The following is a 15,859-nucleotide window of genomic DNA, read 5'->3' on the forward strand; positions in this document are numbered from 1 at the left end:
AATGTTCGTACCTAAATATATTGTAATGAATTTGTAAGAAAATATGCAAAAATATAAGTGTACTGAAAAATCTCTACGAAAATATTTTCTTATATAATTAAGACGCTTACCATAATGAGAATTAAAATTTATAATATTTTTATAAAATTTAAATTCATAAAATTATAATAAAAAAAAAAGAAAAAAAGAGACATTGAATACATATGATGGCATTAAATAGAGTCTAGGGACTAAAATCAATTTTTAATCTTGTATAAGACATTTTTCTAAACTTCATCTTATATAGGGATTAAAATCTAGTTTTCTAATGATTTTATTTGAGTTTTTATCAATTCTAACCAAAATTTACCATCTAAATTCACAAATGTCAATTTTTACAAATTCTTTCAAATATAGCCAAAGATCTAATTGAATTAACCTAAATACCCATAAAATTAAAACTCTTGTTATTGGGATGCTCCCTCACCATCCTTTCTTCATCTTCTTCCTTTGTGTAATAAACAAAGTCTTCAAGCCGAGCCCTATTTCAACAACTTTAAACATACACACCAAAACCTAATTCGGTTTCTTCCTAATTTGTAGGTAGCCTGATGGGAACTTCCATCCTTTTGGGTTAAACAATTTTACAAAATAATAATACTTTATTATACTGTAGAACCTAAGGCCAAACAACCACTATGATTCCCTCAACAAAAATTGAAATTCAATAACGAAATAGCAATAAAAGAAAAGAAATTAGAACATAAAACTAAGGAAACCAAGCTGAAATATAACAATCAAATTGAAAAGACGGATTTTTACTCAAAAAAAAAGACCTAGTATATCTTAAAAGTTAAAACCTAATTGCAAGAAACTGACGCCAATATATATGAACTCATAACTGTATGAAACCAAAAAAAAAGAAAATTATATGGAACCGAAAAAATTATAGACGTTAATCCTCTTTTAATTGTTATCCAATTAACTCAAGTAATTACCCACGAAACTTGTAGAGGCGAAGCCTCTACAGTCTCTGTCTATTTTCATTTTGTTTAAATCCAGTCTCCATCTTTGAACAAACGTAGAAGATCAAACATGTTTTAGCTTTTGTAAATTGGTTTTATTATAAGGATATTTAGATCTGTTCAAACTGATTTTTTGCTGTATTTGAAAGATATCATAAAAATTGATATTTTTTTAAAGTAGAGACTAAATTTTGGCTGTACGATAAAAACACATTTTATTCGCACACGTATATGTAAAGAAGGTAGCCGGGTTTGGGATTTGTTAGCTTCTTATGGATATGCGGTATGTGCTTATTAGTAGTCTACGGACCTAGTATTTGGGTGGTCGAGATTTGGCTTTTTAACTTAGTTCACCGACTATCTTTTATTTCCTTAAATAAAATTTGGTAAAGAAGGGAGATCAGGGGTTTCTGGTGGAATGATCCCTTCCTTCGGAGTTTCGGATCAATGCCCCGAACACAAAGAGCTATCCTCCTCTATCAAAAATAGATAATATTTGACTGGTTGAAACAGCATAAACAAAAACGTAAACCAAATCTTTAAACCAATTTTTTTGACTAGGGAGACCAATTCTTTAAATCAAATTTACAAACCAAATGATACAAATTTTTTGAGGCATATCCAGGACTTTGATAAAAAAATTAAAGAACATTGGAGGCTTATTGGTTTTTAATTAGTGTGATTCGAGCAGTGTTAATGGTATGTATCAAGATGGGTTGTGATGCAGTGGATATTGAGTCTAATTCTCAGGTGATAATTAGTATGATTAATGGGGGTATGCTATAGAGGCTACTTTGGAGTGTTTTATCCATGACATTGGTCACTTGGCGTCTCAATTAGGAGGGGTGAGGTTTGTGTTTGCCAAGCGGAATGAAAATGCCGCTGCTCATGCTGTAGCCTCATATGTTGCTTCACATGGAGATATTTTCCATTGAGATACTCTTGTTTTGAAATTTTTATCTAATATTCTTGTTGAAGACGGTTCTATTAGAATTTAATCAAAGTTATCCTTTGACAAAAAATAAAAAAACAGACAAACAAACAAACAAACTTGTTCGGTGACTAACAGATTACACAAATAATGGGTATTCCTACAGACTTGGTAACAAATAACGAAGTCCCATAAGAAAAGGACAACAACTTATTCAACAATTAATAACCAGCAAAGTAAAAAACGGCAATCTTTAACAATGTTTAACAATAAAAAAAAAAAAATCCCTAAACCTTCAAAGCTTTGATCTCCATCTATAAATACATGCATTTGCAGTTCAATAGAGATTTAGCGTGACAACCCTAGAAGAGACCCCTCAATCTCAGATATCTCTTCTCCCTCATTTCAGTAAAAACCGATGTCGGCTTCAGAGCTTGCTTGCAGTTACGCCATTCTAATCCTCCATGACGAAGGCATCCCAATCACTGCTGAGAAGATTACAACATTAGCAAAAGCTGCCAATGTCTCTGTTGAGTCTTACTGGCCTGGCTTGTTCGCCAAGCTTGCTGAGAAGAGAGACATTGACGATCTTATCCTGAATGTTGGCGTTGGTGGCGGCGCTAGTGCAGTAGCCGCTGCTGCCCCAGGTGTCGGCACGGCTGCCGCCCCAGCTGCTGCTGCTGCTCCTCCACCAGAGGAGAAGAAGGAAGAACCCAAGGAAGAAAGTGATGACGAGGGACTTTTCAATTTGTTCGATTAGGAGCTCCATTCAAACACGACATATACTAATTAGTCCATCTTTGCTGGTTTTTAGTACTTTGAGATTAGGTACCTTATCAATATTGTAGAAGGGCTTTGTTTATTATAGAAGGGCTTTGTTTATTTATTTTTGGCGTATGATATGTAGATTCTAGGTTTGATGTTGAGCATCTAATTTTGAAGATCTTTTGTTTGGAGAAAGGCTCATGTGTGACAAGTTTATGTATGCTGGAAAACTAATAACAAGATTAAATTTAGAGTTTGATATTTAATTCAATTTTTATTAAATGAATGGAAATTAATTGCAGGAAATCAGTTTTCTTTCAAAGGGCTTTATGGAACGAGTTTATGTTGGAAAATTAATTTACGAGGCATATTGATTCATTCATGCGAAGGCATGATAATGCCTATATAAAGGACTTAATAATAGAGTTTGTTTTCATACTTATAAAGGACATAATATCAAATACTACCTAACCCAACCTCATGATTTAGTAATTAATGTGTTTGTTTAGATCATGGCCACCATACTCTAACCAAATTAATAATGATTTATTTAATTTTTTAGTCCCAACATTTAGAGATTATACTGTAAGGACTTTCTATTGAAGACAATATTGGACTCGAATATTCTCTTAAAGTTCCTAAATGAGTCCTCAAAAGTGATGGAGGACTTCCATTGAAGATGCTCTTAGTACCTATCATTATGCTTTTTATTTTATTTTTTAGTCTATTTATGACTGACCCAAAAGAACACTAAACCCAAAACGTAAACATGTGTTTCGAATTCAAAGCGACAGAGTTCTTCAGAAATTGAACCATCCATCTAAGATTTTTGGGGTTTCTAGAGTCTAGATTCAAGCGAGAAAACACGAGTTTCGCCAAAATGAGAAAAGAAAATGTCCATATCTGAGAAGCAGATGAGCAACACAAGATTAAGAATAGGAAAACAAACAGGACAAGAATTGTCTGCCCTCCACTTCCGGTCAGGGCCAGTCCTGTGTTTTTGGGTGCCCAGTGCGAAAGCTTAAAATGTGGCCTTTTTTAATACGGAAACATATGTTTAAAAAAAATATTTAACGAGGGCTGGAACCCAGTCAAAGCTGGGGGGCTAGGCCCTCACGCCCAAATTATATTACTTGAGAAAATATACAACGGGGGGGACATAATACCTAAACCCCGACAATCAAAAATACAATCATATACAACCATTCCTAGCAAAACTCCTTGAAATTTCAACCTTTAAGAAATTGTCTTCTGGCATTTTTTGAAGCAAAATCATCAATTATATCATCATACTCCAAGTCTTCAATCTCATCCTTTTCAATGCATAAGATTGCTAATCCATTTAGCCTATCTTGAGTCATAGTGGTCCGCAAGTAAGATTTTAATAATTTCAATTTTGAAAAACTTCTGTCTGCAGATGCCACGGTCACAGGTACAGTCATCAGTACACGATAAGCAATCAAGACATTAGGACACATGTCAGTTTCTTTTACAAAGTTTGCTATTTCCATGGTTGTCCAAGGGTTATTAGAGAAAAATGCTTCTTCAGGTAACATCATTTGCAACACCTGTAACTCGGAACATAAGTCGGCTCCATCTACATCCATGGTATTTCCATGTTTCAAATGTGCTTCAAGATTCATACAATTTTCTTTTAGTTGTTGATCATCCAATGAAATCAACTTCGGTGCATCAAACAAGAAGCCAAAAATATATTCAAAAGCCTTTAACTGTTCAAACCTGTGTTTCAGTTGAGAAAGAGCAATATCCACTATAACAAGAAAATAATCTGTTCTAAATGATTCTTCAGCAGACTGTTGTTCCCTCTCATTACCATCAATTTCATCATGATGTCTTTTTCTAGGTCTATGACGTTTAGTTTGAAAAACAGGGTCAATTTCCGATTCAAGTGCAATTTCTTTAGCATCACGCATGGCAGAAGCAAAACCAGTTTCTCTGTAGTTTTCAAAAAATGTAACAAGTGCTTCCAAAGCCTTTACAGCAACATCAAGACGCATGTCTTCAGATTGTAATTTTTTGCTCACCATGTTAATCTTCAACAAAATGTCATACCAAATAACCAAACTTAATACAAAATCAAAACTGGAAAGTTCTCCTGATGCTAAACATTCTGCATCCCTACTCAATTGGGGATTCTCAGTAATTTCCACCAACGTAAACAAAGCGTTTCTAACTTGGGCTACTTGGGATTTAATTGCTTTAACACTTTCAATGTGACTTTCCCATCGAGTAGTTGACAATGACTTCAAAGTTAAACCATCAATATGTTCAAGCAAAATATTCCAACGCTTTGTAGAGTTGGAAAACACCGTATATATGCATTGACATGCTCCAAAAAAAGATTTTGCTTTAAGACATGAACTTGCCATATCACAAACTATTAAATTAAGACAATGAGAACCACATGGCATGTAAAATGCTCTGGGATTTATGTCTAGCAATCTTTTTTGGACACCTTGGTGTTTCCCTCTCATGTTAGATCCATTATCATAACCTTGTCCCCTCACATTATCAATATCAAGATCAAGAGACTTTAGGACATCTTGCAACTCATTAAAAAGTCCTTGTCCTGATGTATCTTCCACACTTAAAAACTCCATGAAATACTCCCTTATATTTATTGACCTACTTGACAAGTCAACACATCTCAAAATTAAAGTCATTTGTTCCACATGACTTGCATCAGGAGTACAATCAAGAATGACAGAAAAAAATTTGGCTTTTTTTACCTTTTTAATGATTGCGGTTTTGACTTTTGAAGCTAAAGTAGCTATCAACTCATTTTGAATTTTATGACTCAAATAGTGGTGATGAATCTCTTTATTCTCAATGAGTCGAAAATGTTTTTGCATTATTGGATCAAACTCCGCAATCATTTCAAGTAAACCTAAGAAGTTTCCATTACAGTCTTCATAAGGTCTTTCATTTGTTCCACGAAATTGCTAAATTACGTATAGCAAGACATTTCACAACAGCAATAATTCTAAGCATCACTTGTTTCCAATGATTTGTCTCTTTCTTGATTCGCATTTGAAATTCTTTATCAATTGTCTGATTTGTTGTCAATCTACTTTTCAACTCAACCCAAGTTCTCAAATTAGTAAGATGTTCTTTACTCTTTTCATGTTGGTCAAGCTTCACACCAAGATGTCTCCAATAACTAATTCCATCTTTTGCTAACTCACTTTTTGAGGCAATTGTTTTAAACAATTTACAACAAAAGCAAAAGACTTTATCCAACTCTTTTGAGTACACGAGCCATTTCCTATCATAAATTTCACCCGTTGGTAATTTTCGATCATAGTAGTGTGAGGAAAATTTTCTAGAGAGTTTGTCCTTAGGATAAGTGAGATTAGTTTCTCGAATTGACCCATTTTCTACAAGCAAGTCTCTCATTTCTGCATTAAGACCATCCCAAACTCTTGGATCATAAATGTTTATATGGAAAATAGGTTCAGGAGATTCAATATTTTCCTCTACACCAATATGATCATCATCAACATTTAAATCCACATCACCACCATTTTCATGGTCTTGAGACTCATCACCAACATTTTCTTCTAAATCACTACCATTTTCATGATCATGAGACTCCCCAATAACATTTTGTGGCTCTTCACCAACATTATTTTCTCTCAAATTTTCAACTGACTCATTATTTGTAGAGAAAAATTTATTAAGAGATCCTCTTAAACTTTCGGCAATTTCGTTATCCTTTGCCTTTTTTTTTCTTTTCATATTACCAGAGAGTTGTTTCCTAAAAGACATGGCTTCGATAATTTGTTTGCAAAAATTACCTACACATGATATAACAAAATTTTCCTATCAAAATTATCATTCCAACACATTATATATTATAAAAACACTAACACATAGTCAAACATATTATAAAAATTGAACCTAAAATTGGGTTTGAAATGAAATCAAATAATTCAATAATCAATTAGTCAAGAATTCAATTCATCATTCATCAACAACAATAATTCTATACATCAATTATCAATTTATCATATAATTCTATATCACTTGCATTGCAAAATTTTATATTAAATTATAAATTAAGAATTAAAATTTTAAAAATTTACGTCAAAACTAATTTTGTCTTTGCGCTTGAGAGTTTGGAGCAACCATTAAAGCTTGTAGCAAAGAAGTTGGGATGGCTTGGGATGGCAGAGCAAAGCTCCAATGATTCAAGAGAAAGAAAAATAATGATTCAGAGAAAGAAAAATAAGGGGCAGGGAAGGCAAAGTGAGGGATGTAGGGAACAAAAGGGAGGTGGGTGGGTGGGTGGGGAATCGGGAAAGGGTGGGGAATCGGGAAAGGTTGTAGTATATTAGTGATTAGGGTTTGATTGGGACCACTGTCCCTGATATGTTTTGTTATGTTTTTTTTTTTTTTTTTTTTTTTTTTCTTCTAATCTGTGGCTGGGTCTTTCTGGGCCCTTTTGTTGCCTTTTGGGCTCTTGCCAACCCCTATTTGGACTGTGAATTTTTTTTTTTAATACTTAGTTATATGGGTTTTTTTTTATTTTGGTGCCCTCTTCATTTTGGGGCCCTGGACAGTTGCCCCTGTGGCACTGGGCCTGGGCCGGCCCTGCTTCCGGTGCCTTTCTCATGCCCTCCTGTTTGTGTGGTCACAGTTAAGTCACGTCAACATTTTATATTACTATTCATTTTTGTCTTATTATATCTATAAAAATAATAATATAAAATATTGACGTGGCTTAACCGTGACCACACAAAATAGGATGGCACGGGAAAGGCACCGGAAATGGAGGGTAGACAATCCTTGTCCAAACAATAAACACGTATTTCCATTACTATTTTTGTTTGACTTGTTCAATCTGATTACTAAAAGTGTTAAAAAAAAGTGCGTGAAAAGCTAAAGAAAATCATCTCCACTACAAATAACTACAAGTTATGCTAAAAAAAAAAAACAGAAACAAAATAGAACCAATTATTACACACAAATAGTAACTTCTAACGTAAGGCTTACATTACATATCTTTTCTAACACTACTGCAACACCAAGGTTCCATGCAATTAAAAATTAGATTAGGTTTTTCTTCCTTTCTCTTTTTATTTCCTTTCATTTTCTCCTCTTACCTTTTCTATTTTATCTTTCTCTTTCTATAAAAAAAAATTAATATAAGATGTTGACGTGACTTAACCATGACCGTTCAAATAAAAGGGGAGGAAAGGAAAGAGAAAAAAAAGAATGGAGAGAATCCTACTCCTTAAAAATTAGTAAGCACTAAGCAGATGACCTTTGGTTTCGTTTAGCTGATCGGTACTGCATGCACCTGAACGGTGACGGTGCTACCTGCCTTTGTTTCTCCAGCTGCTTCCATTTAGCCTTACTCTTCCAAATTCTAACAAATAATAATTTCCATTCAACGATCACCTCTCCTCGTTGTCCTCGTCTTCTTTTCGCTGGACTCTCAACCCCCCTCTCAATCTCCTCATAATACTTATCCCTCCATAATAACTCATCAATAACATCATTAACCATATTTTTCATCCCCTTACAAACGCATGCTAGTTTGACAATGTCAACACCAGGCAGTGACTCCAAAACCTTCATTTTGAGCTCCGATGGAAGACCCATAATCCCCGTTGGAGACGCTGAACCCGGCTTTTGCCCAAACTCAATCGGAAAAGGCAATACAATCGGAAAACCAGGATTTCTGCCTAGCTCAATCTGAAAAGGCAGTACAATCTCATCCTTGACAATCTTCCAAAACCCGAAGAGCAAATTTTCCACAGACCGATACAAACCCCTCCCTTGAAGACCCACATTCTTGTTTTCCCAAAAAAATTCAACCGTGCTACCAAACCTTTCCTCATGCAAACATAGATGGCGTTGAGGCCGGTAAGTGGCAGACCGGTATCCCTCTTACTCTGAAACCTCAGCGCTATCCCTCTTACTGCTTGGATCACGTAAGAATTGTTAATACTTTCTCTTTTAATATCATGCAAAATATGAGGCAAAGTATAAGGCACCCACATCGTCCGATGATCCAGCGCTGGCCATTTGTTCAAGAGATGAAATCGATCACTCGACTGCGTTCCTGAAATCGGATCGAATACAACAAAACCGGCCTCTAAGAGCATTGCATGGACTGCAATAACCAAGCGTTCTCGATTGCTTCGATCATCTGCAAACTCCTCCGTCAGTACACTCATCAACCTCAAGTAAAAGAGCTCGAAGTCGGAGTACTTGTTAGCCACCGGCTCACTAATTTCCATACTTTCTCAATCAGAAAACTTTGGGGTTCTAGAATTCAAATCCGTAGTAGATATTAAGAGAAATATTCTCATTAATTAAAATTATAACTGTTACACTATGAGTATTTATACACAACTATAACAACCATCACAGTTGTCATTACAACTAACAGAAAGTGTAACTAAACTAACAAACTAAACATTCCTTAGCCTCTAAGTATTATCCCTTGAAGGTGTAATTACATTTTTATCCTTAATATCCCCCCACAAACGAAACTGGGGTAATCGCAGTTGGAGTTTGTCACGAAGAAGGATGAACCGAGGTTGTGACAGAGATTTGGTGCAAATATCTGCCACCTGATCCTGGGTACAAATAAACTGCACAGAAATTTGATTGGCTAGAACCTTTTCACGAATATAATGGTAATCAAGCTCGACATGCTTTGTTCGAGCATGAAAAATAGGATTTTTCGCTAAGGAAATGGCAGAGAGATTGTCACACCAGATCGTGGGAGAATGAGGCAGAGAATAAGAGAGGTCAGCAAGCAGTTTACATATCCATGTGATTTCTGCAGCCGTATTTGCAAGAGATCGATATTCCGCTTCAGTGGAGGAACGAGCAACAGTAGGTTGCTTCTTGGCACTCCAACTAATGAGAGAGTTGCCAAAATAGACACAGTAGCCACCTGTAGATCTTCTGTCCAAGGAACAGCCCGCCCAATCGACATCGGAAAAGGCTTGAATAGATGGAACTTGAGAGGACTTGGAGAACCATAATCCAAGATCAAGAGAACCTTTAAGATAGCGGAGAATACGTTTTACTGCTTGCAGATGGGAAAGGCGGGGACTATGCATAAACTGACATACCAAATTCACAGCAAAACTAAGATCAGGTCGAGTCCAAGTCAAGTACTAAAGAGCTCCAACAAGAGATCGATATTCAGAAGCATTATCGAGCAGTGGAGACAAGTGATCCAGCTTGGTGGTACTGAGAGGGGTGCTGCAGGGCTTGGCACCTTCCATTTTTGCTTTTGCCAATAGATCCAAAATATACTTGGTTTGAGAGATGAAAAGACCAGAGGATGATCGTTTAACTTCAATACCAAGAAAGTAATGAAGAGCACCAAGATCCTTGATGGGAAACAGATCACTGAGTTGAGTGATGACATGTTGACAAGCTGCAGAAGAGGGTCCGGTGACTAAGATGTCATCGACATAGACGAGGATGAATACCGGAGTAGGAGAACTCTTTATAAACAGAGAATGATCACTTTGGGAGCCTTTAAAACCAAGAGAGTGCAGAGCATGATGAAGCTTGTCATACCAGGCTCGAGTAGCCTGTTTCAAACCATAAAGGGATCTGTGAAGATGACAAACATGATGCGGGTTGGTTGGATCTTCAAAGCCAGGGGGCTGTTGCATAAACACTGATTCAGTAAGGGTGCCATGGAGAAAGGCATTGCTGACATCTAATTGATTGAGGAACCAATCAAACTGAGCAGCATGAGTGAGCAGGAGACGAATAGTCACTGGTTTGGCCACGGGACTGAAAGTTTCAGTGTAGTCAAGACCCTCTTGTTGGTGAAAACCCTTAGCAACCAAACGGGCTTTGTACCTGTCAATAGAACCATCGGGTTTCCGTTTAATCCGAAACACCCACTTACATCCCACAAGATTATGAGAGGAAGAAGGGGGTACAAGTGACCATGTACCAGTAGAGGCAAGGGCATTGAACTCCTCTTGCATTGCCTTACGCCAATGAGAGTGTTTAGAAGCTTGTAGGTAGGTTGAAGGAACATAATCAACTACAAGATGGGAAGGAATAGGGTGTTTGGTTGCAGCTAGGGCTTTGGGTTTGAATATGCCAGATTTTGATCGAGTTTGCATTTGGTGGGTGTTGATAGGTAATATAGGCTGAGAGCAGGGATTGGGGGAAGCTGCAGATGGTTGGAGCAGATTTGAAGATTCTGCAAAGGTGGGAACCTGGATTGGAGAAGGGACAGAGGGTGTAGGTGGGGTAGAGATAGAATGAAATGTGAGTGATGAGGGAATAGAGGATGGGGATAAGGGAGAGGAGGAGACAGGTTGGGATGAAGAAGAATGTAAGGTATGAAAGGGAAAAGTGGACTCATCAAAGATAACATGCCTTGAAATATACAACCGGTTAGTAGATGGATGTAGACATAGATAACCCTTGTGATTTAAGCTATAACCCAGGAAGACACAGGGTGTGCTTCTAGGATCAAGTTTGGAGGATGTGTATGGTTTCAACCAAGGGAAACAACGACAACCAAAAACCTTGAGAGATTTATAGTCAGGTTCTTTCTGGTAAAGAGACTGCCAAGGAGAGGATCGAGATATTGTGGGTAGCCGATTGATGAGATAAACAGAGGTAGCAAAAGCCTCAACCCAATAAGCATGAGGCACTTTTGATGCTGCCAAGAGAGTTCGAGAGGTCTCAACAATATGCCGATGCTTACGTTCGGCACACCCATTTTGCTCGGGGGTATGAGGACAAGTGAGCTGATGATGAATGCCATGGCGAGCTAAGAACTGAGAGAATGCAGTGCTAACAAATTCACCACCAGAATCTGAACGTAATGTAATAATGTTTGTACACAGAGAATTCTCAACAAGTGATTTCCATTGCATAAAGATGGAGAGGACATCAGATTTACACTTTAAAGGATAGAACCAACAATATCTGGTATAGTCATCTATGAAAATGACATAATACCGAAAACCATGATGAGACAGTATGGGTGAGGGTCCCCAAACATCCGTATGGATAAGCTCTAAAGGCTTTCGGGTTGTACAAGTAGTACTAGAAAAAGGAAGTTTAGAACATTTTCCTAGTACACAATCGGAGCAAAATCTTTATTTGAAGCATCAAGAACAGAAATACAGGATTGAGAAACCAACTTATTTATGATCTTTACAGAAGGATGGCCCAGTCTTTGATGCCAAAGATGCTTTGGAGCTTTGACAGAGGCAGCTAAAGCTTGATGAGAATTCGCAGGAGAGAAGGATGAGTGAAAAGGATAGAAGCCATGTTGAACTGGTCCTTTAAAAAGCATTCTCCCCGAAGAAAGATCTTTCACAGTGAAGTGAAAAGGATAAAGATGCATAGAACAAGAATTGTCAAGAAGAAATTGATTAGCAGAAAGAAGATTGTGCTTTAAAGCAGGAACATGTAAGACATGCTTTAAAGCAAAAGAATTAGTAGAAGTATGCAAAGAGGATGAGCCAGAATGGAGAATAGGTAAACCTTTGCCATCTCCAATATACACTTGCTCAGGACCAGTGTAGGCTTCTGGATTCTGAAGGTTGGCATACGAGTTTGTCATATGAGAACTAGCACCAGAGTCAACAATCCAGGTAGGAGGAGAAGGAGAGGTACCAGCAACCATTGCAGAATGAGAAGATTTGCCATTGTAGTTTTGATCTATGCGATGAGGACAATCACAAGCCTCATGGTCTGGTTGTCGACAAATCTGACAGAAAAGTTTTCGAGTGGAAGAGTAGTTATTGCGAGCTCCACGATTGAATCGCTGATTAGGACGAGAGTAGGTATTTCTGCCATTGTTGAATCTGGAATTTCCACGATTCTGAAAATTGCCCCGATTTGGGCCCGAATAATTGCGATCCACATTGCGACCTTGATTGGAGAACTGAGAAGGATGCTGAGCAGTAAATGCTTGAGAGATAGAGGGAGCAGGCAAGGGAAGAATACCAGCCGAGGAATTATATGCCTGAAATGGTGCAGTTGAGACAGATTTCTTCCGATTGTTGAGTTGAATCTCCTTACTGAGAAGTAATCCGTGTAATTCATCAATAGTCGTGGAACCAAGACGAAACTGAATAGCATCCACAAAGGAGTCAAATTCAGGAGGTAAGCCATGAAGTGTGACTGAGATGAGATCGGAATCTTCAACAGGAGCACCAGCACTTGCTAGGGCATCGGCAATTTCTTCAATTTGCTGGAGATATTGAGCAGCAGTCAAATCACCTTTAACAAGACTGCGAAGACGAGAACGAAGCTCATGGATGTGAGACTGAGATGCAGTGGCGAGACGCGATTCCAATTTCGCCCAAAGTTCGCGAGCAGAAGTGACGCCAACTGTGTAAGGAATCAAAGATTCAGACAGAGTGGAATTGATCCAGATGAGAATGTTCTGATCATTCTCAAACCAAGTAACGTAAGCAGGATTGAGAGTCGCGGTGCGATTGCCAGAAGAATCAAGGAGATATTTGGGCGGCGCCGCCATGGATCCATCAATAAGACCGGTAAGATTGTAGCGACGAAGAATTGGAGCAAATAAGGCACTTCAGGTCAGGTAATTTGTGGTGGTAAGCTTGATCGGAACCATAGATCCAATATTTTGGATTGTAATGGAGGAAGAAATCGCAGAATTAGGGTTAGGATGTGGATCGGTGAACTCGAAGGAAGAAGATGTAGCAGTCACCATAGCTGGATTGAGAAAGAAATCACGATCGAGAAGAACAAAGCACGATCAAGATCAAGAACACGATCAATGGATCGAAGAAGATGAAGCGGTGCAGAGAGAAGCAAGAAAATAGGATCGAAGAGAAGACGTCGTGAGACTGAGGGCGAGTGATACCATATTAAGAGAAATATTCTCATTAATTAAAATTATAACTGTTACACTATGAGTATTTATACACAACTATAACAACCATCACAGTTGTCATTACAACTAACAGAAAGTGTAACTAAATTAACAAACTAAACATTCCTTAGCCTCTAAGTATTATCCCTTGAAGGTGTAATTACATTTTTATCCTTAATAGTAGATCCTTCGAAAATAAGGGTTTTTATTTTACGAGGAGGCAACTGATAAAAACAACCCTAAAAACAATTCTTTTTTTATATGACACATGCACGTTGGGCAAATTTTATCGCATATTAGTTTTGGCGGTCATAACAAAGAAACCAGTTTGGGCTTTGTATTTTTTCTTGTAAAAATGAGCTTCTTTTTTTTTTTTGTAAAAATGAGCTTTTTTTTTTTTGTAAAAATGAGCTTTGGAACTCTTTATTTTAACTTTACGTGTATGTAGGGGGCTCTATTTCTTATGTCATGATTCATAAAGCTGTGGATACGCGTGTAGCGTATTCTCTCAATTGATAACGCTAATTTAAAATCCTTTTTGTACCACTTTCGCCGGTTATCTCTTCAATGGTAGAAACTTCGGTCTTGGTTATGTGTTGTAGTCAATAACAGCAATTTTGCAAGGAATAAGTTTTACCCGCATGCTCTGCAACGTTCTGTTTAATATGGTTATATCATATGTAAGTTTTTCTCCAAACGCTATAATTTTTTTTTTATTGAAACGCCACATGACAATGAATCAGTTTCATATAAGTCCTTTTCACAATGAAGACATCATCATCTTAGTGGCAGCATTAGTGCCCCTTAGGATCAGGGTCGGCCTGAGAATGTGGGACCCTAGGCAAGCCTTCGTAATGGGGCATTAGAGTTCTTTGACCCCCACTCCTTTGTACATTAATATGTATAAAAATGAATTTGCTAAATACATGAAAAAGTCTATATCGAAGATCATTAAAAATTAATATCAAAAGAAAAAAGATATACAAACATTACTTAAATATTACACGTCTCGCGTTTTTAAACGCAAATGTACTAATTAAGTTTACATAATCTAATTTTTCAACCAATTCCTTTTCAATTGATAAAATAGTTAACCCATTCAATCTTTCTTGTGACATATTTGATCGAAGATAAGATTTGATGAACTCTAATTTTGAAAATCTTCCTTTTGCAGTGGCAACTATAACTGGTATGATTAACAAAATTTTATAAGCAACCCATGTATTCAGGAAACTACCATCAATTTGTCTTAGATATTTCAACACTTTCATTGCCTGATTTATTTCCTTCGATAAAGTTTCTCTCAAAATTTTTAGCTGTAGAAAAAAAGTATTTCCCATCATTATCAAAATCCTTACCATGTGAAGACCGAGAGAGAAGAGCGATAGTTTTTATGAAAAAAGAGAGTGAAAGCGAGTGGGGTTGTATCGAGAAAAAAGAACTGGCATTTTGAATTTTGAATTTTAATAGATATGAAGAAGTAAAACTATAGTTAAGGAGTAAAACTATAGTTACCTATGAGTGACGGGAAAAAAAAGTAAAATTGTTTTTGTGGAAAGTAATAGTATTGCCTGTGATTTTATTTTTTTTGAAACTTTTATTGAATTTAAATTGTAAAATTTATATACATATATATTAAAAAAAATAGAGGTCCTTCCGGAGTGGGAGCCCTAGGCGGGCGCCTATTTCGACTACCCTTAGGGTTGGCCGTGCTTAGGACTTATTCTGAGATTATTGCACTTTTGAAGGAGAAGTACTTATATGAAACGAGTTCACACAGCCACGTACCTAGCATCCCCTATCCAATAATGCATGCAATGTGCAAGTTTTTTTTTTCACATGACAATGTATTATTGGATCAAGATGCCATGTGATGGCGAACACATTCTATATAAGTTGCTCTCTTTTAGAAGAACAGTAGTGACTCTTTTGTATTCTTTTGTGTCATAGATCTTTCTGAATTTCGGACGTGTGGAAATCACTCATTGGATATGCTATGACAGATCTACTATGGTTCTTCCCCACCCCACCCTCGACACTTCCTCCATTTAGGATTTGTCACATCTCGCTAAAATGATAAATTTTATGAGTTTGAAAAACCACATTAATATGGATGGTTAAGAAACCAATGAGTTAGATTTACTGATTTGATCAGTGTTGTAGAGAAAGGATTGATGACGAGGGAGGAGAGAGGTTGGCGGAGAGACTTAATGGGAGCGGGCCGGTAGAGTCGACGGAGAAGCCATGCCCGATCTGCCATGGCATAGGAAAGGAGAAAAA

The 15,859-nt window shown here is 37.0% G+C and overlaps 4 protein-coding genes across 4 annotated transcripts; 1 reads left to right on the forward strand and 3 right to left on the reverse strand.

Annotated features, from left to right (window-relative positions):
* The first annotated feature begins 2,223 nt into the window (after window positions 1-2,223).
* LOC103409149 (large ribosomal subunit protein P1-like) lies at window positions 2,224-2,966 on the forward strand. Its single transcript, XM_008347966.4, has one exon. The coding sequence runs from the start codon at window positions 2,354-2,356 to the stop codon at window positions 2,693-2,695; it is 342 nt and encodes a 113-aa protein (XP_008346188.1). The 5' UTR covers window positions 2,224-2,353; the 3' UTR covers window positions 2,696-2,966.
* A 963-nt stretch (window positions 2,967-3,929) lies between these two features.
* On the reverse strand, window positions 3,930-5,321 carry LOC114825136 (uncharacterized). Its single transcript, XM_029103502.2, has one exon. It carries the CDS (start codon window positions 5,319-5,321, stop codon window positions 3,930-3,932), a length of 1,392 nt encoding a protein of 463 aa, XP_028959335.2.
* Window positions 5,322-5,643: 322 nt separating this feature from the next.
* LOC114822991 (uncharacterized) lies at window positions 5,644-6,489 on the reverse strand. Its single transcript, XM_029098248.2, has one exon. The coding sequence runs from the start codon at window positions 6,487-6,489 to the stop codon at window positions 5,644-5,646; it is 846 nt and encodes a 281-aa protein (XP_028954081.2).
* A 1,485-nt stretch (window positions 6,490-7,974) lies between these two features.
* Window positions 7,975-8,969, reverse strand: LOC114825137 (putative F-box protein At1g23770). The gene is made up of 2 exons (XM_029103504.1): window positions 8,574-8,969; window positions 7,975-8,454 (listed from the first exon to the last, which is right to left on the reverse strand). The coding sequence occupies exons 1-2, from the start codon at window positions 8,967-8,969 to the stop codon at window positions 7,975-7,977; spliced, it is 876 nt and encodes a 291-aa protein (XP_028959337.1).
* Between the last annotated feature and the right edge of the window lie 6,890 nt (window positions 8,970-15,859).

This window comes from Malus domestica, chromosome 05, assembly GCF_042453785.1.
Source record: "Malus domestica chromosome 05, GDT2T_hap1".
Taxonomy (NCBI): Eukaryota; Viridiplantae; Streptophyta; class Magnoliopsida; order Rosales; family Rosaceae; genus Malus; species Malus domestica.

What these genes read in the sequence shown, in the direction of transcription:
- LOC114822991 (XM_029098248.2), bottom strand. Translation starts at nt 6,489, where the DNA reads ATGTCTTTTAGGAAACAACTCTCTGGTAATATGAAAAGAAAAAAAAAG.
- LOC114825136 (XM_029103502.2), bottom strand. Translation starts at nt 5,321, where the DNA reads ATGGAGTTTTTAAGTGTGGAAGATACATCAGGACAAGGACTTTTTAAT.
- LOC103409149 (XM_008347966.4), top strand. Translation starts at nt 2,354, where the DNA reads ATGTCGGCTTCAGAGCTTGCTTGCAGTTACGCCATTCTAATCCTCCAT.
- LOC114825137 (XM_029103504.1), bottom strand. Translation starts at nt 8,969, where the DNA reads ATGGAAATTAGTGAGCCGGTGGCTAACAAGTACTCCGACTTCGAGCTC. An exon ending in CCGGCCTCAACGCCATCTAT is followed by an intron (nt 8,455 to 8,573) that starts GTTTGCATGAGG and finishes GGGTTTTGGAAG; the next exon opens with ATTGTCAAGGATGAGATTGT.